This window comes from Staurois parvus, unplaced genomic scaffold (genome assembly GCF_062004578.1).
Source record: "Staurois parvus isolate SC_StPar_1 unplaced genomic scaffold, SC_StPar_1.0 ptg000716l, whole genome shotgun sequence".
Taxonomy (NCBI): Eukaryota; Metazoa; Chordata; class Amphibia; order Anura; family Ranidae; genus Staurois; species Staurois parvus.
Window position 1 is genome coordinate 2127686 of NW_028318512.1, and position 25527 is coordinate 2153212.

Here is a 25527-nt window from a genome sequence, read left to right on the forward strand (position 1 = left end):
CTGCACTAGAAAATAATAACTGGACTCCATGGTTAACATCACTGTCTTTGGTTTTCTTTTGTTTCATAACACAGTACTGTCAATTTGCCATTATTCCTAGGGTCTGTGATATTCTCCCAACAGCTGATAAAAGTAGATTCAAGCTCTTGTATCATCCAGACTGGATTATCACAATGCTTTTTGATTAGGTTTACTAAAGATTTCCATTATTAGCTTGTAAGGGGTCCAGAACATTGGCGCTATAGTTCTTAATTGTACCAGAAGAAGAGATCACGTTATTCCAATTCTTAAATCTCTTTACTGGTTGCCTGTGGCTTTGAGAATTGAATTTAAAATACTTTTCCTTATTAACTCTTTGCTTAGCCTTTCCTCACTGCATCTTATGGTGGCCATACATGCTTTGATAAATGAATGATTTCTTTTCCAAGTGATCTCTTCCGAAATAATCAGTCTATAGTCATCAACCCATTCGATCAATATGCCACACAAGGAACTGGATTTTTGACAGATAGTTGAGATACAACCGTAACTGATGTAAATTATCACTCACATTTCCAATCAGAAATGTCACCACATGAAGAGAAAAAAGCTTTATAGTTTAGATTGTTCCTTAATTCTGATGGTGAACCTGCAAAGTTTTCGGCTTAAAGTTTGAGGGATTCTGAGGGATTTGACACAAACCCATGGTGGCAGCAAACCTGAAACTCATCCCTACTCTGGTCAATAAATTGTAACATACAGTATTTGCTATTTGCTATTTCTAAAGCCAAATTAAAGAGTGAAACGTTATCTTGTGTTTCTGTGGGCCCAAGCTCCAGAATTCTCTACCAAAGTGTTTAAGAGTGAATGGTACACTTGAAGTGCATTGAGACTTAAAGCAGAACTTCATCCATAAGGGGAAGTTTTGCTCTTCTGATTCTTCTCCCTCCTCTACAACTTCTGGATATCTTTATTTAAGGGGGAATGGGTATCTGGTTTTGACAGGTATCCGCCCCATGTCCTCCTAAGCGATCTAAGTGGAAATTGACCCCCCGATTGAAGCCTCTTGGGACATGTCCCAGGTCCCAGGAAACAGCAGGACCACTCACATAGTGTAGTGGGCACAGCCATGCAAATCAGTGTGCATGAGCTGCCAGGGAGGAGAACTGTTTTGTTTACAAACAGTTCTCCCCCCCCCCATCAGAGATGCTTCGCAATCACGGGCGCCGGCGAGTAATCACCAGCCAGGACCAGGTGATTGACAGCCATGGCCACGAATGGCGGTGCGGGTAGGGTGCACACGCGCCCCCTATCCCCAAATACAAAATCATGTATATATATACGTGATTTTGTGTACCCATGCCACCCTGTAGCAGTACTTCTGCTATAGGGCAGACGGTAAATGGTTAAAATGTAGTTGCAGACTTTTTTTTTTCTTGTGGTTAGAACCTCAGATCTATGTGTCTACTAGGGAGATTCTTTCTCTCTACATGTCCTGATAACCACTGTAATCAGGACTTAACATGAAGGAAAATCCAATATTCTGAGTTGTCACCAGAAAAGAGATAAAGTGGAAATCTTTTAATGAGGGCACTTATATCAGTGACAAGTGTCTAACGGGATTGCCTCTCACTTCTTACCCAGTCTTCAGCACAGCACATGAAGAGAGGTCTCCCCAATGGGACACAGATGGAAATAAAAAAAACAACCCCACAGGGATTCAACCCTATTCTATCCAAAAGAGAAAAAGAAAAAGTTTAGGTTTTTGACACTTGCATAACTGATTAGCTTCTTGAATTGCTTCTCCCTCTCTCAGTCTGAGCATCACTGTGCAATGATTGCAAAGGCTGTTACTTAATCACATTTGGATATTTACACTGCTCACATAAAAAAGGCTTGGAATAATGTACTGTAGTATCTTCCTAGTTAGGTGGCTAGGATGTTTGGTAAATGTAGTTGTTTTTTGGATCCTGTGTAATCAGTAAGCAGTTGTTGATTTCTTTTGGCTGTTTTGGATTTCACAGGCTGCAGGTTTGATTGCTCTCCTCTGCCTTCTAGAAAGTTCTGGAACATAGGAGTGGATCAAGGCAAATAGGCAGCATGAATATGTATTTTGTTGTAGCCAATTCCTGGGGAGGTGGGCCCAGGAGGTGGCTGAAGAGCACATAACTAATCTGAGTTTTAGAACATCTGGGTCTTCCTGTTGAAAGGATTCCACCTGTGTAGGTGAGGATGGATACCCCCTACCCCAAGCTGTACTGCTGTTTCAAGTTGCTGTTCATTGAGGTCCTGGCTGTGCAGAGGTGGGAGGCCTACATCTGGAAGTTTCTCTGACACTCCAAGACTTCACCTAAGGATCCAGTCAGCATAGCCTCACTGGAAGGCACCTGGAGGAAGCTGAAAGGGCACAGTGGTCCACTGACCTTGTAAGTACTACTCTATCTCAAGATCCTGGTGACTGTGCACTATTGGGATAGCTGGGCCAAGTAGTTCCTCTCCTGAGGACCTTATACCTCTGGTCTTTCCTTAGTCTCTCATGGGCAAGTTGTACTTTCAATTAGGGCCGAATAATTCCTCTCCTGAGGGGTTTAGATCTCTGGTCTTCCCCTAGTCTCTTGTGGGCAAGTTGTACTTTGAACTAGAGGCAAGTAGTTCCTCTCATGAAGGTTTCATAACTCTGGTTTTCCCCTAGTTTGTTATGGGAAAGTTCTATTTTGAACTAAGGCCAAGTAGTTCCTCTCATGAGGGTTTCATACCTCTGGTATTCCCCTAGTTTCTTGTAGGAAAGTTGTACTTTGAACTAGGACCAAATAGTTCCTCTCCTGAGGGGTTCATTCCTCCAGCCCTTTCTAAACTCTCATGGGAGGATTTTCCTCTAAGCTGGGCAGAAGATCTTTTTTTGAAGTTTGCAACATAGAGTGTGTCCTCCTTTTTCTGTTAGGGGTTCTGGAGTATCCTATACTACACTACACCCCATCCAAGTTATTCAGAAATAAAATCACAAAAAGACATCCCCTAGACTGCTTTCTGTGTCAGTGCGCCTGAACTGTGCTTTGGGTATCTGGCAGCCTCTAAACTAGCAGCTCTTTCGGGAGTACCGCTACAGCACTAATGAATACAGAGCTGCGTTCATTAGTATTTTTTAGATCTGCCCAGAATTTAGATTTAAATGTGTATTAACATGGATCTTTTAGTTCAATCCTCACACTTGTTCAAACTGAATAAGCCCAACAACACTTTCTCAGAGTGATAGCATAAAGACAAGGTGAAAGGTAAGTCCTATCTGTCTGTGAATTGGATCATGGCAGATGGAAGACAGGCTCTCCAGTCGCCGTCTCTGGCATTATAAATAGCTCATACAACTGAAGAAAGAAGGGCTGTGGGGAGAGATAACACAGGATACTGTAACCCTTCTATGTGTCCAGTCAGCAACAGAAACATATGATGTAAATCAGTACAGGAGCCTTTCAAGATAACACCCTGCCGCCCAGGGGCTTTTGGTATAAACTAAGCTGCAAATGTACGCATAAGGAGATTATTTGCAATTTAATGTAAATTATAGTAGGTGAAGAATAACATGTCTATAAATCCAATAATTGTATTTTTTCTTCTTTTTTATATTAAAAACACATTCTGCAATAAAAAGCCTGCCTGTTAACATGTTTTAAGTTTTGCCTTTAGTTCAGCTTTAAGTAATGTGGAAAGAAAGATTCTCTTTAGGCAGCTCCCCAGGGATGGTGGCCAAAGGTATTGAGTAGGACTGAATGTGCAAGGAAGAAAATGCCAAAAGCAGAATGTATAAAGTCCAGGTTCAATTTTATTCAGACCCATATGTCATAAAAATGCAACATGTTGTGGGGGGTTCAAAGGCTTCCTTTTCCACAAGTCTTGTGGACTGATAACATAGAGATACTAATGGGTAATCAGGAAGATCGCTCCAGATAAAGATTAAGCCTTAAAATGGCTGCATATCACCTGTATATAAAAGCTTCACTGGGTATTGGTAAGGGTTTACAGAGATGAAACAAAGCCTCCTTTGTAATTTGTACCTGTTTATCTGCTGTATTCTTTTTCTACAGAGGTTCAAAGTCCAGAATTTATACAGCGTGTATGAGGTTTCAGAAAACAGGGGGCGGAGAACTGAAATTACACACTGCAGAGCTCTGAGAGCCAATTGTAAGAAAGAGACACCACCCCCTTCACACAGCACACAGGAACAGAGCTGAAGCTGCCAATCACAGGCTGGAACTCCTTCCCCTGTCACAATTTTTCTCTTGGTTTCAGAAAAATGTGTCAGAAGTGACTCATGCTGATAGCAGAGGACTGAAGCAGCAGACAGAAATGACACTTATACAGATATGCTTTGACACAGATATGCTTTGTTCATATTTCATGTCTGAGGTTTACAACCACTTTAAGTCCTAAACCCTGATGGCAAGTTATCATCTGAATCCCTGAAATGTTTTGGATTTAAGGCTTAACTGGCAACTGGAGTGTCACACTAATTTGCCCCAAAAGCCCACTATTTTTTTCAGTTCTGTACACACTTTGTTCAACATTACCAAGCCCTGATGAAGGAAGACCCTTTGAATCCTCAAAATGCATTATATTTTTCGGACATAGGAATCTGAAAAAAAATAACGCTGGACTTTTAGGCTACGTTCACACTAGCCTTGTGTGCAGGCGGCAGAGAGGCGTTTGGGAAGCGTTTTTACCGCTTCCCAAACGCCTCTGCCAACTCTGCACATTACAGCACATGGTGCTGTTCTAACAGGAGCGTTTGCGTCGCGTCGCGTTGCGTCGCGGCAAAACGGACGCCTCTGGTCGAGTCAGGAGGCTTTGAAGCCTCCTATTCTCGTCTATGGTGCCGCTCCGCAAACGCCCGGCCGGCGTTTGCGGTGCGTTTGCGACACGGTTGCGGGGCGTTTGCGGGGCGTTTGCGGAGCGGTAACACCACTCAAATGCATTATAGGCATTTGTGGGGCGTTATTAACGCTCGGCAAACGCCTAGCAACCGCCGCTAAACCGCGCATGCGGCGTTTGCGGAGTGTTTGCCGAGCGTTAAAAACGCTCCGCAAACACCGGACCAACGCTTGCCAAACGCTATAGGGGCGTTTGGCAAGCGTTGGCAAAACAGCCTAGTGTGAACAAGCCCTTTGCTTTTAGTGCTTTCCTTCTTCCATACCCAGGTTATTACTGCTGTCTGAGTCTCCACTAGTTCTCTCCATTTCTCTTGAAGATTGTTACCAAGTCTGAAAGTGAGGGAAAATCCAAAATTTTGAGCTGTCACCAGAACCAAAATAGAAAACTAATACGGACACCTGTTTCAGTGATAGCTGACTCTCAAGAGTTTTCCTTTCACTTAACTATTAGAAATTAAACTGACTCTGCTCTAAAAAAGCACAAGGAGCCCTCCATCTATGTATTTCACATTTCTTTTTCAAATATCTGATACCCAAAATACCTGTCATAAACTCAGGACTCGACTATTCTTGTAGTCTTGCACTAAAAAAAAAATGGTCAGAATCTCCGTGACCCTGCTGGGAAGATTTCTCTTCACTTCCTATCCTGGTGGCCCCATGGAAATATAGAAGAATTACCTCAATATGAACAAAGACAATGATAGCAACCTGACAGCTGATCTAATTCTTCCAACTCCTCTACAAAAACTCATTTCCTTGGCTATGGAAACATTTTGTTTACGGTCTGTCCCAGTGATCACACAGAAAGTGAGGGGAAAACTCCACAATGGATACACAGACAACAATTATAACATAACATAGTTTTTAGGAAAAGGACAGGGAAAGAAAAAGAAGAGGAAAAAGGAAGGAAAGAGAAAAAAAAGAAAGAGAAAGGGAAAGGAGATGGAAATTAAATGAAAAGGAAAAGAAAGGAAAGTGAAATGGAAAGGGAAAGAAAGTGAAATTTATGGAAAAGGAAAGGAAATAAAAGGAAAGGGGAATGAAAGCATGAGAAAAGGAGGGAAAAGGAAAGGAAAGGGAAGGCAAGGGAAAGAAAAAGGAAAGAAAAGAAAGGGGAAATTAAATGAAAAGGAAAGGAAGAGAAAAGGAAGAGGAAAGGAAGAGGAAAGGAAAATTAAATGAAAGGAAAAGGAAAAGAAAAGGAAAGAAAACAAAAAGGAAGGAAATGGAAAGTAAAAGAGGAAAAAGAAAGGGGAAGGGAATGAAAGAAAAGGAAAGGAGGGAAAAGGAAAAGGAAAGGAAGGAAAAGGAAAGGAAGGAAAAGGAAATGAAAAAAGAAAAAGAAAAAAAAAATGACTTGCAACAATGTATCTAACCTAATGCATTAACAATAGAAACCCCAATTTTGTTGTGAACCCTGTCTTATCTAAATCCAATCCTGTTTCCTAAATACTACATCTAGTGACCACATTGATCTTTTAAGTTGTCCATAGGCTGAATCATCACCCCAGTCAACCCACATTAATAGTTAGAGGAGGACTGGGCTTGGAGGCAGGAGATCATTTGCCCCATGGGCCAGTACTAATAAAATATGATGGACCAATGGCCCAAAATAGAGAAAATTAAACATTTAGACATTGATTAGATTAGGACCTGCAGTCAGTGACACATTCTTGGCATTATATAGCTAACTCACTCCTACCTGTGATCAAAGCACCTGCCAGAAGGACATCTTTCAGCAACAACTTCCTTAGTGGCTTTGGGATGTCATGTGACCAAGAGACATAAAAGTAAGCTGACGCTGGAAGATGTTAAAATGTGTGACACATATCATTGAGGAATCTCCACCAATAGATGAGGCACCATGGCATTCTGTGCATGGTGCACTTTATTTAGCCCACAGAAATCCGTTCCTAAAATGAGATGACCAAGGTGGTTACAAGGTGGCTGCATTTTATGAAACAGAAAAGCTGGTTTGTAGGTTTACCTCCTGATATGACTGTCTCCAGACCCGTTCCGTTAATGAATGCACGTTTGATTGTCTGAGTCTTCACATCTGTCCAGTACAATCTTTCTTCAAGAGCATCAAAGTCCACCACTGTAACATCATCAATGTCTGGAACAGTAAAGGCTGTAATGAAGTTGAAGTAAGGGTTGTCTATGTCAACTCCTCGTATTTCTGATCTTCTGGCATAGACAAGAAACTTTTTTATCTCTGAAAATGAAGGAAAATAAGAATGAACATCTGTCACTTTATATGTTTTCTACCTTTACGAAAATATATTTGCTTGCGTACCACTATTTGTAGCTACAACCTTCTATGTCAACACACACAGTGATACATAGCTGGTGAAAAAGTCCTATGTCCATCAAGTGACCGCTTACTTGTATAATTAAAAGCAAATCTGTATAATAATCCAAATGCCAAATAATCTAAATACATTTTTATTAATGTTCAGTTTGTAAACAGGTGCTGGTCATTTTTATCAATGCCCCCCAACATACATTTTTAACACTGTAGGAGGTTGCAATTCATTAAGACAACTCTTATAAAAATGGATAGTCCTGGCGTTGTATACAGTGAACATCTCAGGTTTTGAAGGCACATTGATTTTTTTAGGACTTGTTTGAATTAGTAGTTAGTGGGAGGTAAAAACACGTGTCTGAGCTGCTTCTCCTTAAGTTGCAAAGGCAGCAGACATGGGTGTACACATGCCATGACGTGGCAAACATTATCCCCTTTCTTGCGCTTAACGGGCAATACTGCCCATCAAAAGCGACCCATTGAGCTGAATAGGGCTGTTCTGCAACCATCTAACTGCTGCATTGAAACCACCCAACTGCTGCATGGGCAGGGGTGGACTGACCATTCAAGCACTCGGGCACTGCCTGAGGGCCTGGGCTCAGTAGGGGGCCCCATGAGATGCCCCTGGTATCTATCATTGGCTTTTTCACAGGTTTTTTTGGGTGTGGGCGAGGACACAGGGGCCCCATGATCCCCTATTGCCCAGGGGCCCCATGAGTTGATAGTCCACCCCTGTGCATGGGGTTGCACTGCATGGGCTTTCAACTGCATTGAATAGGGTTACATTGCAACCACCGAACTGCAATGCACACAGTTGCAGTGTGCTGGTGCAGGTTTTTAGGGATTAAAAAGTACTGAGAAGAGGAAGAATGTCTTTTCACCGCTTTCTCCACCAAGGATCTCTTTTCAGAGAGCACCACAAGTGTAAACTGAAAATGAAGACAGAATCTCTTTGTTGGGTAAAATAGGGATGAAGGAACTGATAAGGTCAATAGTATTTTATCAGGACAGACAGATGTTCTTATTGAGTATTCTGACTGCTGAAGTAAAATATATTTTTGTGTGTCTAGATATGATTTTGCAAAGTCTACACACAACACTTTCCTGTTCATCAATGAAACTTGTATTTAATATTGGCCAAAATGAAATACAGTTATTTGTGCAGTTATCTCCTTCAGCAGAAGTTTCAACTTGGCCATGCTGTAAGGAACAAGCATGACCACTGGGATTTGTGCCTCTAAGCTGTGAACGGTTAGGAATGAATAAAGCCAGTGACAGAAACCTGGCTAAAATACCAACTATGCCCAGCAGTGCACTTGTGATTCAAAACCCAGCACTTCTACATGTTAAAATCCAATTGCCAAGAGAGTAAAAAAAACAAAAAAAAATGGACACTATTGAAAATGAAAACTATTTTGAAACCTCTAAAATACTGCATTTTATTAAAGGAGAAGTATAGCCAAAGCTTGTTTGGCTGTACTTCTGTGGATAACAGGAGTGCAGTTCGTTCTACACTCCTGTGACCTGTATTCAGCGGACAACAGACAAAAGCACACTGTGCACACTAATGTCACAGAGCCAGTCCAGGCTGTGGGAAAGATTGCGACCATATGGTTGGGATCCAACCAGGAGCCTGGACCGGCATCTAGCTCAGCTTCCCAGAGAGCCTGAGCCAGCTGCTCCCACCCTCTCCACAGCCAAGCATTCTGGTGAGCGCTGGGGGGCAGAGAAGGCAGCAGCGAAGACACTCACCACTCTCTTCTTAGAGAGGCTGGGAGAACTGAGCGATCAGCAGTGTTTGATTGCTCAGTTCTTACTCTTAGAGTCAGCAGGGGAAAGATGCAGCATCGGATCAATGCTGCATTCACATAGATAAGTATTTTTAAAAAAAAATCATGCCATCCTGGAACCAGATCTCTGTGCAGGACAGACTGGGGAGCAGCCATTTACTTGTATGGAAAATTCCTAACATCAGCATCAATTTTTACCTCGGCATGTCTTCTTGTCGGAAGATAGCTTCATCAGGTGTGGACAGCCACAAGCCGCGGTTCTGTTGAAGTTGATCAGGCACAGATGAGAACATGGGCCCCTTCCATTGCCAGCAGCACAAGGATTGGGAGCTGAAAGGACAATATGAAAATGCTTAGACTTCTCTGTAAAGGAAAATATGATCAATGGAAACAAATACTTCATCGGAATACAAAACATTTATTTTTATTAAGATAGAAAATTTGACATAATTAGACAAGGGAGCTCATCCAAGTTTTTAGAACAAAGAAGGTCCCTAAGAGGGGCCCCCCAAGAGATGTAAAAGACCCCAAAAGGAATGTTGACTTTCTTGTGGTTGGCAGAATGCGTTCATTTCATTTATAATTTAATTTGAAAATGTTTAATAGTAGAATGCCTGAAGAGAATAGGGAGTATGCAGCATGTCTGACAAAAATGCAAACTTATTTTTGATGGCTTTCAACCAAAGATGAAATAGTGCAAAACGAAGGAGAAATTAAATCTGAATTCCAAGGAGATATAAAATACACAAATTAATGTGGTTTTGTATTCATTAATACATTATTAAAGTGCATTTTTTAAATTAATTTGAGTAGTGTTAATAACTGCATTTGGCTTGGTATCAGACTCTTCCAGTCCCTGTACAGCAGAGCTCAGACTAGGAGAGGAAGAAGCAGAAAAAAAGAGGCAGTGATCATGCTAACAAAGAAGCACAGAGAAAGGAGGAAAGAGATGAGCTCATGAATAAGAAAGATAAAATAGTTAGATCAGGGCTTGACCTATGCAAGTTAATGATTCACAGCATTCTGTGAATGAATAAACTACAAGTGCCATCTGCCACTGAAACAGATGGCTTGTAGTTCTCAGTGAACTACTAGAGTGTTGATCAGTGCCCCTGTAGTTCTGACAGTTCTTGCGGCTGAGTAACTGTCTGCCCATACAAAGAGATCTTAGCAGTGTCTGCAGGAGCCTGACATTGCATCCATGATTCACTGATCGCGGGTGCAATGCTCTGCAAGCTCAGGTGTAAAAAAAATAATAAATGCACTTTTTGTTTTACTTACAAAAATATATGCATTTATTATATTTTTAAAAGAAAACCTACTCTTTAGGTCTGTAATTTTTCAACATACTTTACCAGACCAAGATGTCCAGCAAAAATGGCAGTTAGAGGGTTGAGACCACCTATTTACCACTGACGGGTGCATACAAAGATCAGCTTTTGTTCATTTATGTAAAACCTTTCTTCCAAAATAAATGAAAGTGAACTCCAGCTAACAATTTACAGCATTTTATTTTTGTTTACCAAGTCCATCTATATCTGCTAGTCCATCTAACACTACCCTATCCCCAGACAGACAATGCTGCTGTCCAAAGGTTCCCCATTGCTTCTCTATTAAGACAGGAAACATGTTACTGACCAGATCACCAGGTGAAAATAGAGGAATAAAAGTCTAGAAAAAAGAAAACTAATGCAATCATTACATTTCAACACTTTAGGATGTACATCCTCCGGTTGAAGCTGGGATACTGGGGCCATGGCTGTAGCCATCAACCCTACTATCAGTGTTTACAGCCAGAAATGCTGAACACTGTAAGAGAGAATTCACACTACACAGCCAGTAAATCACAGAACAGATGAAGCGATCCATCGCTCCAGCCGCTCTGTATTGCTGACCACGGTGTGACGTGTAGTTCAGTGCATCACATGGCTCCCTTTTTTTTTTGAACAAACTTTGTGTGAAGTGTACAAAAAGTGCACTTCATTCACTGCAATGTTGGGCGGCACAATGCACTGTGCTGCTCAACATTGCAGTGCGATTAGGGCCAGGGTGCTGCATTAAAATGCAGCATGTCTAGACTGCGTTGCAATGTTAATGGAACACATAGGAAACAACTATTTCCTGTGTGTCCTTGCAGTGACAGACATTTTAACATGCAGTAAAACATCTGGGGCTATCAAAGGGTTAACTGTGTGCTGCATATAATGTGAATCGTGGCTCTCCTGTCCTGAGCCAAGGACTGCAGCCGGCAGTATTTTGTCACTTTTGGTTTGGTGTTTACTGGCCAATGAAACAGCCAATCAGACCAATCTGTGTCTGATCGGCTGCTTTGGAGGCCAGAGCAGAGATCTGGGGCCTAATAGACCCCGGATCTCTCCATAAAGAGGATTTGTCAAGACCCATGCTGTCACAAGGGATGTTGTTCATCCTTTGTGATAGTAATAAAGTTAATAAAAAAAATTAAAGAGACTTTTTTTAAGTAAAATACAATTTAAAGTGCCCCCCGCCTCTTCGTGCAACGGTGAACGCATACGTAGGTTGCACACGCATATGTAAGCGGTGATCACATCACACATGTCAGGTATTGTCACAAACGTTATAGAGAGAGCAATAATTCTAGCACCCGACTTCCTGTGTAACTCTAAAATGGTAACCTGTAAAGGCTTTTATAATGTTGCCTATGGAGTTTTTAAGTACTGTAGTTTTTCGTCATTTCACGAGCGTGCGCAATTTTAAAGCATAACATGCTAGGTATCTATTTACTCAGCGTAACATTATCTTTTATATCTTTACCAAACAATTGGGTAATATACTGTGTTTATGCATTAAAATTCATTAAATTGTATTTTGTTTTATAAAAATTGTGTTTAAAAAAGTGCTGCACAAATACTGTGTGACATAAAAAAAATTGCAACAACCACCGTTTTATTCTCTAGGGCCTCTGTTTGAAGGTTCTAAGTAATTTTCTAGCAAAACAAAAAATGCAGATTTTTATATTTAGGAGAGAAGTGTTTGATTTGGCCTGGTAGGCAAATGGTTAATGATTGGTAAGCTGTAACATATTACTGGCCACCTCACCTGATGACATCAGCTCTGTCGAAACGTGTTGGGTCGGGCCAATGGAAGTGACATCACCACATATGCTGATACAGGAAAAGGCTCCGAGAATGAGACAGAGGCTGATGGGATGGTAAAGATGCAGTGTATTCTGTTTTCAGACTATAATTGGATCTCTTTAAGGAATCTGAGTGTATATCTGTTTTTTATAAAATTTAGAAACTCAAATTATACTACACTATGAGAGCCGTTTCTTTTCATGTACCTTTGGCTTATTTGTTCTGGAGTTTTTGATTAAAGACTCTTAAAAGGCTGAGCATCTTGAACACTATATAACCATTTCCATTTATATGGTCACATGTGTTTTGCTAAGGTAATTTGTGTTCACACGTGCAGGACTTTTTTTCAGCGGGAACGTTGGGGAACGTAGCTCTGGCACCTCTGGCACTAAATGATCTATGGAATGGCAAGGGGTACTGAGGTGTACTGCAGGGTCTATTGATACTGGCTGATGGGGGAATCTATTATCACTGAAAGGGAGGGGGATATATTGCTGCTGTGAAAGTCTATTGTTGCTGGTGGGGGATCTATTGTCTATTGTGGGTTTTATGTTGCTGGGGGTCAATTATTGCTGGGGAGATCTACTGTTCAGGGAGGGGTCTATTTTTGCTGACTGCTGGAGGGTCTATTGATGCTGGCTGCAGGGAGATCTGTTGTTTCTTCTGGGGGTCTATTGCTGCTGAGGGGTATTTTGTTGCTGGTGGTGCACTGGTGCGGGGGGGGGGGTCTATTGTTCCTAGGTATAGGGGATCCTATTTACTGCTTTTCTTGTTATTACATAGTTACATAGATAATCTGGCTGAAAAAAGACAAAAGTCCATCCAGTTAGTTTTCATTAAATTCCATAAAAAAATTACAAAATTATACTTTGTTCTGTATTCTCTAAAAGAGTGAGTACTGGGAGGCGGGTAGGGAGTGGAACCAAGGAACGGTGCTCAGAGGTGGGTAGGTGCAAAAACAAAGGGTGACTCTGAAAGGAGGAGTTCCTGCACCTGTTTGTTGAGAAAAAAAAGCCCTGCACACGGTTGTTACATGTGGTGGATAAAGCCTATAGAAGCTTGGAATACTGTAGAAGAAATTTTGCAATGAATTTGGTTTTTGCACTTTTAACACACTTTCTTTTCAATTTCTGGGACTGCTCGCTTTTCTTGTTGTACACTTTACTGTGTATAATTTTTATGCACATGTTGATTAATTAGTGCTGCACTTACATGTATGTATATACCGTATTTTCCGGCATATAAGACGACTGGGCGTATAAGACGACCCCCTACTTTTCCTGTTTAAAATGTGGTGTTTGGGCTATACTTGCCGTATAAGACTACCCCTCTTCCAGTGCACACCAGTGGGAAGAATCGTGCCCCATCATTGGTGTCAGTAAGGGGTGGAATAGTGCCCCATCATTGGTGTCAGTGGGGGCGGGAGGAATAGTGCCCAATCGTTGGTGTCAGTGGGGGGGGGAGGAATAGTGCCCCATCGTTGGTGTCAGTGGGGGGGAGGAAAAGTGCCCCATCGTTGGTGTCAGTGGGAGGAATAATGCCCCATCATTGGTATCAGTGACACCAACGATGGGGCACTATTCCTCCCACTGACACTTGCTGACCCCTGCTCCAGTATGGTGCTGCTGCAGCCAGCATATGTGGTTGCAGCAGCACCTAAGCACGGCACACTTACCTGCATCTCCACTCGATTTTTGCGGGGCCGCTCAGCTCCGCCTCCTCGCCGGTGATTGGCCGCCTGTGTGCCTTTCCTGAGCTACAGTTCTGGCGGCCAATCACCGGTGAGGAGGCGGAGCCGAGCAGCCACGCGAACATCCAGTGGACGAACCGAAGGAAGGAGCAGCCGCGTTTCCTGGACCGGATCGACGTGGGACCGGAGCCAGGTAAGAGACAGCAGCCCCTGCCCACTCCTGTACTTAGTTTCCCATCTGTTGGAAGGGGGGGGGCGGAGGCGGCACCGCGCCGCCCCCCCCTAAAAAGTGTCAGCATGCCGTATAAGACGACCCCCGACTTTTGAGAAGATTTTCAAGGGGTAAAAAGTCGTCTTATACGCCGGAAAATACGGTATATATTATTATACAGGATTTATATAGCGCCAGCAGTTTGCACAGCGGTTTACAATATAAGGGAGACAGTACAATTACAATACATTTCAGTACAGAAGGAATAGGAGGGCCCGGCTCATGGAGCTTACAATTTAAAGGAAGGGGGATGTGATACAAAAAGGTGATAGCTGAGGGGGATGATCTGGTGGAGGTGATTCAAGTACAGTTCTTAGGTGGAGGTGGGGTAGGCTTCCCTGAAGAAGTGTGTTTTCAAAGATCGCCTAAAGGCAGACAGGGTGGGGGCTGACCGGACATGCTGTGGTAGGGAGTTCCAAAGGATGGGAGAGGCTCTGGAGAAGTCCTGGAGGCGAGCGTGGGGAGGAGGTGATGAGGGAGCTAGAGAGGAAGACATCATGGGAGGAGCGGAGTGGGTGATTTTGACAATATCTGCGGATGAGGTTGGCGATGTAGCTAGGGGCAGTGTATACGTTGGGTTATTGGAAACCAGTGAAGGGATTGGCAGAGAGGGGCAGCAGATGCTGATCGGTTGGTAAGGTGTATGAGTCTAGCAGCAGCATTCACAATAGACTGAAGGGGGGATAGCCTTCTGGGTAGGGGGTGTGCACCACTATTGGCTTCACCGGGTCCCGGATGCTGATTCTCTGATTGTAAACAATACAGATCTCTCCCCTGTCAGCACGAACATGCTGCTTTGCATTGCTCTGCACAGCAGCTGTCAACCACCGGGCCCCGACCGGTAATTACTAGCTGGCGCCCGGAGATTTCCAAGGATCTCCGACGGGGAGGAGGACTGTTTTGTGTACTAGCAGTCATCCTCCCTGTCAGCTCGGCCACACTGCTGTGGATGGCTGTGCACAGCACAGCCATTCATAGCAGTGTGATTACAGTGAATCACACACATCCCACTCTCTAGTACACAGTTAACCCTTTCATCGCCCCTCAAGTTAACCCCTTCCTGCCCAGTGCCATTAGTACAATGTTAATACTTTTTTTTAGCACTGATCATTGTATTGATGTCACTGGGGATGTCAGTGACACCAAGTCAGTTCATCCAAGTGTCAGAATGTCCGCCGCAGTCCCAGAGTCCCGCTATAAGTCGCTGATTGCCGCCATTACTTTTAAAAATGAAAAAAAATCCCAGTATATATACCGCCATTTGTTAACGCTTTAACTTTCACACAAACCAATTAATTTACACGTATTGGGTTTTTGTTTTAGTAAAGACATGTAGCAGAATACATTCTAGTGTAAATTTATGATAAAATTTTTTTTTTATTATTTTTTTACTGGACATCTTTAATAACAAAAAGTCTAAAATATTGTTTTTTTTCTCAAAATTGTTGTTCTTTTTTTTATAGCGCAAAAAATAAAAAAATGCACAGGTAATCAAATACCACCAAAAGAAAGCTCAATTTGTGGGAAAAATAGGACGTAAATTTCATTTTAGTGCATGATCGTGCAATTGTCAGTTAAAGTAACGCAGCACCGTAACATAAGAAAATGGCCTGGTCAGGAAGGGGGGTAAATCCTCAGGAGGGCAAGTGGTTAATAGCAAAAAGTCAACAGTATTGTTTTTTAAAATTGTAGTTTGTTTTTTTGTTTATAGCGCAAAAAATAAAAACCGCACAGATGATCAAATACCAAGAAAAGAAAGCTCTATTTGTACATGAATTAAATTTATGTCCTTTTTCCCCCACAATGTTGCATGACCACGCAATTGTCAGTTAAAGTAACGCAGCCCCGTATCGCAAAAAATGGCCTGGTCAGGAAGGGGGGTAAATCCTCTGGAGGGCAAGTGGTTAAATGACACAGATAAAATCCAATGAATTGTTTTTCTCAGTCCTAACACATCATACTTAACTTGCCCAAGAAATGCAGTGTGAAAAAAAAATACAATTCTATTGATTTCAGCAGAAAATAAAAGGAAGCGGCATTCTAGCGATTTGATCTTTAACAATAGACGCGTCGCTTCTTTGGACAGACAGCAACACCCACAAGACAGAAATTAAGTGTTTGGTTTCCTGGGTGGATGTTACTTCTATTGACAGGTATGAAAACAAAATTAAGCCTTTCTGCTTTATGCAAGAGACACCTCACTGTGATCTGTGTGCTCGGGATGAGAATTGGTTCTTGGAAAAGGGAGCATCCGAGGGACGCCTGGGTCGGTTTTAAAATTCCGTCTTGAAAAACTCTAATATTTAATTCATGCAAAGGAATAAAAGGCATCCTGGTAAACATCGGAGCTTGCTGAACGATGCTTAATTCATCAAAAAAAGTACTTCTTGGCACTTCTATATAAATGTTACTGTATTGGGAAGAGGGACAAAATCCATTTATGTATCTGCTGGATGCGAAGACAGAAAGCCGGTTATATTTTCAGGGCTCCCTAACGGTGACAGCGATCAATACGCACTTCAGGTTCATACGCATATGGGGGAATTATAATTACTCAGTGTCAGTGTGAATCCTCTTTATTATTTATTGGACCAGCAGGTGTAATGATATTGACCACTGGGTGGCTTGTGCTGCATTGTAGAACACTTGTCGATTTGTATTCGCAGTTACGTCAATGAGACAAGACCAGAATGCCACACGCGCCATTGTTGTGTATTGTCAGAGCAGTTTTCCTTTGGTTCTAATTATTGATACATGTTTTTCAGATTGTTTGAGTGTTGGCATTCAGCATTGTTCTTCCCAGTACTCATCAGGACATGACAGCAACATATTCATAAAAACCTGGAAATATGGCGGCTGAGGGCTCAACAGATCTAGTCATCAAGCCTGGGATTGTTGGGTTTTATTGATAATATGATTGCTCTGTGCCATGAACACTGACAACCAATGCACAGTTCTTATTCATAGATTTCATAAAACCTTAGTCATTCACATGCCTTTTGCTATTTTGTACCTTATGAGCTTTAGAAATAACCAGTCACAATTGGGTTTATTCAAGAATCTGAATATCCAGGCTTAAAATAGTGGTAAAATTAGAGATACGCATGCAGAAAAAACGAGTTTAGTTTAGTTTCAGATTAATTTGTTAAAGGATAAATTCCCCTTTGGGAACATGTTACATGTTCCACCTGTTTTAGGGTGGAACCTTTATTTACTACAGGTACATATATAGCGCCGTCAATGTACGCAGCGCTTTACATATATATTGTACATTCACATCAGTCCCTAACCCTCAAGGGGCGTACAATCTAAGGTCCCTAACTCACATTCATACATACACATACTAGGGCCAATTTAGACCGGAGCAAATTAACCTACCAGCATGTCTTTGGAGTGTAGGAGGAAACTGGAGTACCCAGAGGAAACCCACGCAGGCACGGGGAGAACATGCAAACTCCAGGCAGGTGGTGCCGTGGTTGGGATTCGAACCAACGACCCTAGTACTGCCAGGTGGAAGTGCTAACCATTTAGCCACTGTGCTGCCCACATGTAACATGTTCCCATAGCTGCAGCAGCCGCCCCCCTCCCTTAGACAGATAATACGGGGAGAAGTCTCCCCGTACTATCTGTCAAATTTGAAAACAGCATGGTCGTGCAGGGCTCCACCCACAAGGCCACGTCATTCATTCACGGACTTCTATGAATGAATGAACTTCAAGTCCTGGCAGCCTTAGCGGCTGTGGGCTTGTAGTTTGCAATGAGCGCCATGGTAGTCCATTGAAGCCTCCTGTCAGAATATTGGCTTGGCCATACATTCCATATGGCAAGCAGCTACAGTTGCAAGAAAAAGTATGTGAACCCCTTGGGATTACGTGGAGTTTTGCATGAATTAAGCATAAAGTGTGCTCTGAACGTCATCTAAGTCACAACAATAGAAGAACACAGTCTGCTGAACATAATACTACACAATCATTACATGTTGCCATGGTTTAATTGCACATAACGTAAACATTCACAGTGCAGGGAGGAAAAAGTATGTGAACCTTTGGACTTAATAACTGGTTGACCCTCCTTTGGCAGCAAAAACCTCAACCAAACATTTCCTGTAGTTGCAGATCAGACCTGCACAACGATCTGGAGTCATTTTGGACCACTCCTCTTCACAAAACTGTTTCAGTGTAGCAATATTCTTGGGATGTCTGGTGTGAATCGCTCTCTTAAGGTCATGCCGCAGCATTTCAATCGGGTTGAGGTCAGGACTCTGACTGGGCCACTCCAGAAGGCGTATTCTGTGCTGTTGCAGCCATTGTTTTGTTGAATTACTTGTATGCTTTGGGTCATTGTCCTGTTGCATCACCCATCCTCTGCGGAGCTTCAGTTGGCGGACAGATGGTCGTACGTTTTCCTGCAAAATGTCTTGATAAACTCTGGAATTCATTTTCCCATCAATGACAACAATCCGTCCAGGCCCTGAGGCAGCAAAGCAGCCCCAAACCATGATGCTCCCTCCGCCATGTTTTACAGTGGGGATGAGGTTTTGATATTGGTGTGCTGAGCCTTTTTTTCTCCACACATAGTGTTGTGTGTTCTTCCCAAACAACTCAATCTTGGTTTCATCTGTCCACAGTATATTTTGCCAGTAGTGCTGTGGAACATCCAGGTGCTCTTTTGCAAACTTCAAACGTGCTGCAATATTCTTTTTGGACAGCAATGGCTTCCTCCGTGGTGTCCTCCCATGTACTCTATTCTTGTTTAATGTTTTCCTTATTGTAGATGTGTCAACAAAAATGTTAGCATGTGCCAGATATTTCTGTAGGTCTTTAGCTGACACTCTGGGATTCTTCTTTACCTCATGCAGCATTCTGCGCTGTGCTCTTGCAGTCATTTTTACAGGACGACCACGCCTAGGGAGAGTAGCAACAGTACTAAACTTTCTCCATTTGTATACAGTCTGTCTTACCATGGACACATGAACATCAAAGGCTTTTGGAGATACTTTTGTAACCCTTTCCAGCTTCATGCAAGTCAACAATTCTTGATCGTAGGTCTTCTGAGAGCTCTTTTCTGCGAGGCATAGTTCACATCAGACAGTGCTTCTTGAAACCAGTAAACCCAAAACAGGTGTGTGTTTTTTAAGGGCAGGACAGCTGTCAGCAACACATCCAATATCATCACACTGATTGGAGTCAAGGTTGGCTCACTCCTGGCTCCAATTAGCTCTAGGAGAAGTCATTAAGCTAGGGCCTCACATACTTTTTCCTCCCTGCACTGTGAATGTGTACATGTTATGTGCAATTAAACCATGGCAAGTTCAGAGCACATTTTATGCTCAATTCATGCAAAACTCCACATAATCCCAAGGGGTTCACAGACTTTTTCTTGCAACTTTTTTTTGTATTCTATATTCTGACAGGTCTGCAGGAGACCTGCATGGCATCAGTGATCTACTGATCATGGGTGCAATGCTTTCCAGGCTCCTGTAGACAAAAATAATAAATGCATATTTTTTTTTTAGCTGCAAAAATTTTTTTCAAAAACGTGAACTTACCTTTTAAGTTGATAATTTAGTTTCATCATACTGTATTTGTAATGTTAGAATGATTCGTTATCTGAATTTGTTTAGTATATTTGGATTAGTTTCATATATTTGAATTAGTTTTATGTATTCAAATTTCACTAGTCCAACCCACAAAGAGAAATGGAACGATATTCGAAAAATGAATGGAATGAAATTCATTTCGGATTCCTTCGTTATGTTTATTCGTTGCAAAGAAAAATGGAATGAGCTTATAGGTCGATATCACAAAGAACAAAGGGAACGAAATTCATTTTGGATTCATTTGTTATATTATGAGCCAGATATTCTGATGGATCCACCTCCATCCAACCCAAACACAAGAAGTTGGAATCATCATCTTATTTCGCTTTGACATCTTACTATATTTATTGCAGTATGTTTAAATTTCATATGTAGTGCATTTTTTTATAGTAATGAAAAATGTTAATGCGAAATAAAAACAAAATGAATCTGAAAAAACGTATGGGACAAAATTAATTTCAGATTCATTTGTTATGTTATGTTATTTTGGATGCTTCAAACCTTAACCGTTTAACGACCACCCAATAGCACAAATACTGCTACAGGGAGGCAAAGGTGTGTAAAATCATGTAATTCTACGTGATGTAACATTTTCAGGTTTTACATTTTTGCCTCTCGCGCGCCCTACCGGTGCCACCTTTCACAGCCATGATTGTCAATTGTAAACAAAAACAGTTCTCCTCCCTGCCAGCTCCTGCATACTGTTTTGCATGGCTGTGCACAGCACAGCCATGCAAAGCAGTGTGCTTCACACACAGCACACAGTTAACCCTTTGATCACCCCTCATGTTAACCCCTTCCTGCCCAGTGCCATTAGTACAGTGCCGGTGTTTGTTTTAGCACTGATCACTGTATTGGTGTCACTGGGGATGTCAGTGACATCAAATCAGTTCCCCCCAGTGTCAGAATGCCCACCGCAGTCCCGCTATAAGTCACTGATCATCGCCATTACTAGTAAAATTTTTAAAAAAATTCCAGTATATATACCGCCATTTGTAAAGGCTATAATTTTCATGTAAACCAATTAATTTACATGTATTGGGATTTTTTTTTTAGCAAAGATATGTAGCAAAATACATTTTGGCCTAAATTTATGACAAAATATTATTTTTACAATTTTTTTACTGGACATGTTTAATAGCAAACAATCAAAAATATTGTTTTTTTCTCTAAATTGTCGGTCTTTTTTTTATAGCGCACAAAAAAACCCCACATGCAATCAAATACCACCGAAAGAAATCTCAATTTGTAGGGGGAAAAAAAGGACGTAAATTTAAATTAGGAGCAATGTTGCATGACAGCGCAATTGTCAAAGTAACTCAGCGCCGTAATAAAATGAATTTACCCCCCTTCCTAACCAGGCCATTTTTTTCGTCTGAATTTTGATTCATAATGAAACAAAATCACACGTCTAACTAAAATCTTAACGTTTATTACCATAATGCACTCCCAGCATTACGGTAAAATATGCATCACTACCTGTCCTATTCCCCCCGATCCTTCAACACTTACAGTTGCAAGAAAAAGTATGTGAACCCCTTGGGATTACGTGGAGTTTTGCATGAATTGGGCATAAAATGTGCTCTGAACGTCATCTAAGTCACAACAATAGAAGAACACAGTCTGCTGAACATAATACTACACAAACATTAGATGTTGCCATGGTTTAATTGCACATAACATATAAACATTCACAGTGCAGGGAGGAAAAAGTATGTGAGGCCCTAGCTTAATGACTTCTCCCAGAGCTAATTGGAGCCAGGAATTTGCAGGTAAAAAAATATGCATTTATTATTTTTGTCTACAGGAGCCTGGAAAGCATTGCACCCATGATCAGTAGATCACTGATGCCATGCAGGTCTCCTGCAGACCTGTCAGAATACAGAATACAAAAAAAAGTTGCAAGAAAAAGTATGTGAACCCCTTGGGATTATGTGGAGTTTTGCATGAATTGAGCATAACATGTGCTCTGAACTTGCCATGGTTTAATTGCACATAACATGTAAACATTCACAGTGCAGGGAGGAAAAAGTATGTGAGGCCCTAGCTTAATGACTTCTCCTAGAGCTAATTGGATCCAGGAGTGAGCCAACCTTGACTCCAATCAGTGTGATGATATTGGATGTGTTGCTGATAGCTGTCCTGCCCTTAAAAAACACACACCTGTTTTGGGTTTACTGGTTTCAAGAAGCACTGTCTGATGTGAACCATGCCTCGCAGAAAAGAGCTCTCAGAAGACCTACGATCAAGAATTGTTGACTTGCATGAAGCTGGAAAGGGTTACAAAAGTATCTCCAAAAGCCTTGATGTTCATGTGTCCACGGTAAGACAGACTGTATACAAATGGAGAAAGTTTAGCACTGTTGCTACTCTCCCTAGGCGTGGTTGTCCTGTAAAAATGACTGCAAGAGCACAGCACAGAATGCTGCATGAGGTAAAGAAGAATCCCAGAGTGTCAGCTAAAGACCTACAGAAATCTCTGGCACATGCTAACATTTTTGTTGACACATCTACAATAAGGAAAACATTAAACAAGAATAGAGTACATGGGAGGACACCACAAAGGAAGCCAATGCTGTCCAAAAAGAATATTGCAGCACGTTTGAAGTTTGCAAAAGAGCACCTGGATGTTCCACAGCACTACTGGCAAAATATACTGTGGACAGATGAAACCAAGATTGAGTTGTTTGGGAAGAACACACAACACTATGTGTGGAAAAAAAAGGCTCAGCACACCAACATCAAAACCTCATCCCCACTGTAAAACATGGCGGAGGGAGCATCATGGTTTGGGGCTGCTTTGCTGCCTCAGGGCCTGGACGAATTGTTGTCATTGATGGGAAAATGAATTCCAGAGTTTATCAAGACATTTTGCAGGAAAATGTATGACCATCTGTCCACCAACTGAAGCTCCGCAGAGGATGGGTGATGCAACAGGACAATGACCCAAAGCATACACGTAATTCAACAAAATAATGGCTGCAACAGCACAGAATACGCCTTCTGGAGTGGCCCAGTCAGAGTCCTGACCTCAACCCCATTGAAATGCTGCGGCATGACCTTAAGAGAGCGATTCACACCAGACATCCCAAGAATATTGCTACACTTTAACAGTTTTGTGAAGAGGAGTGGTCCAAAATTACTCCAGATCGTTGTGCAGGTCTGATCTGCAACTACAGGAAACATTTGGTTGAGGTTATTGCTGCCAAAGGAGAGTCAACCAGTTATTAAGTCCAAAGGTTCACATACTTTTTCCTCCCTGCACTGTGAATGTTTACATGTTATGTGCAATTAAACCATGGCAACATCTAATGTTTGTGTAGTATTATGTTCAGCAGACTGTGTTCTTCTATTGTTGTGACTTAGATGACATTCAGAGCACATTTTATGCCCAATTCATGCAAAACTCCACGTAATCCCAAGGGGTTCACATACATTTTCTTGCAACTGTACCTGTTTCCATGTCACCACTGCCGGCTCCAGCACTGCTCCCCTCACTTCCTTGTTCCACAGGAGAAACTGGAGGCAAAAAAGCCATAGGTTCCTGCTGACATCAGTCAAACTCCTGGCGTTTTAGTTCAGCAAGGGACCTGACGGGAGCACACAAACACAGCTGCCTCCTTACCACCCAGCTTGCTGTAGGAGGCACCCTAAGGAGAGGATGAGCCTACAGCACCAGCAGTTTAGACTTCAAGTGGGACCTTTTTTCCTATATCTAAAGTTCATCTGACACTGCATTCCCATCTAAGACAACCCTGTCCACAGGAGAAGGACAATGATGAGTGGTTTCACTGCAAAATAGTGGTGTCACCCAATTATATAAAGTGGGAAAAAGATGTCTACTGTATTCTCATTGCACACATTCCTAGACTTTGCTTGAAGTAAGAGGGTGCTGTAGCAAATGCCAGCAGATTGACTGGAAGACAAAAACAGATGTTTCCAGCACACCATGGATTGCACGTATTCTGATGCAATTTCTTCAGTAAACCTTTGGACTATTGGTTGTGTTCCATTGTGAAGATGTGCACAACAGAAAAAATGTCTTTTGCTTCACTTCGGATTCGTTTGTTAAGTTAATTTTTTTTTTGGTCATAGAATATGTTAGAATGATTTCTATTCATAATTGGTTTTGTATTTTCAGATTCATTGTGCCTATTCAGATGTGGTAGTTATTTTCAAATCAATTTGAAAACAATTCAAATTCTTTTCTATTCTTTTCAGTTTTATTCTATTTGAATTTTGGAAGACGGCTATATTCGTGCTACTCTCTCCTCTTCTCTTCTCTATTTTACTCATTGAAATGCAACACACCGCAGCACAAATAATGTAGCAAAAATGCATATGCATCTTTGCAACAGAGCAGTGTGAAAGCAGCCTAAGTAAGAATCATCCTCTTATTTCAATTTTATACCTTACTGTATTTATTGCAATATGTTTTCATTTCAAATTAATTTTCAAATTAATTTTCAAATTTCAATTCGGATAATTTATTTGAATATGTTATTTTGTTTTGTTATTAAATTATTATTATTATTTTGGATTTTTTAAAATTCTTTACTATTGTGATTCAGAAATTCGGATACATCCAAATTTCTGAATGACAAAAATGTCTGAATTTGAAAAACGAAATGAATTTCAAATGTCTATTCCATTGCGTGCCGATGACATATGATTTTCTCCTTCTGAGCTGGGATAATATTATTGACCAGTAACTTCGGAGAAGCATCACACCATCAATTCTTTGCAATTGCCAGAGTAGTAAGATTAAATGAAATTCTGGTATAGATATCTCTCCACCAGTGTCCCGGAAAGATATAATTAAACTTGCCACCAATCACTATAATATATAAGTGTTCGATAGAGTTGGTGTTGAATCCAGTACAACAAGCACAGTATTTTGATCTTCCTTCCACTAGTTGGGAAATAGTGAGAAAAAAAAAAAAGATATTGTAAAACACTATAATTCATGGCTTTTAATTAGTAGAAGTTAATATATTAGAGCATACCTAGCTCTGCTGGCACTCTTGTGGAGAACATTTGTAATGTGCAGTCCTCAGTGGAGCTGTATCTACTGATGCCAGTAATGAGATTACTTGCCCAACCCTACAACACTTGCTGATTTCACACTATAAGTTTGATATAGGGAACTTTTTAAGAGATACAAAGAAACTTGGTTTGTCCCATAGGAGAATTTAGGTTTGTCATGAAAATAATCACTCATGTCATGAAAATAATTGCTTTATCTGATGTAATGCTTTTTGCACTACTTTAACAAAGTAGGTTACAAGGAAGAACAGATCAACAGGGGAGAAGCAAAATATCCATGTGTATTATAGGATTATATATTTAGAGTAGAATCCCGTTTTATTAAAGCCTAACCAGTTTTGGCCTTAGTGGGGAAGGGTTCGTGCCATCATTAGCACTTTTTTTTTGTTATAATTTACTTTTTATTGATTTTAAAAATGTTTACAACAAACAGAGTTGCATAAAATCGTGAAATAAACATTAAAGAACAAAGAAACAGGCTCATCGATGAGAGGTCCAAAAAGGTGCAATATGCTGACAAGTCCAGAAAATGTGGAAGAAAGTGCCCGTTTCCTCAACACATCGCCAGCAGACAGGAGTCTTATACCAAAACATCAGTATTTTATAAGTGTTTTCTTTATATACTACACATATAGAAGATCTGGAGGCAGACTTCCAAATCCTACTCCATTGATCCAAAGCAATATCACGTTGGAGGATTCAGGGCCATTTGCGCATATAAAGGTGTGTATCAATAGTAAGCGGGCAGGTGTCTTGAAGCAGCTTATAGGTAGATGAAATCATGCCCCATTGGTACGGACCCTGAATGC

General features: G+C 41.3%; 1 protein-coding gene across 1 annotated transcript in view; it reads right to left on the reverse strand.

Annotated features, from left to right (window-relative positions):
* LRP1B (LDL receptor related protein 1B) overlaps positions 1-25527 on the reverse strand; it is a 2076109-nt gene that overhangs the window by 749455 nt on the left and 1301127 nt on the right. The window contains exons 28-29 of the mRNA XM_089653623.1: positions 9195-9326; positions 6889-7116 (exon numbers count right to left, since the gene is read on the reverse strand). Of these exons, the coding sequence (XP_089509749.1) occupies positions 6889-7116; positions 9195-9326 (360 nt within the window). The remainder of the gene's footprint in view (positions 1-6888; positions 7117-9194; positions 9327-25527) is intronic.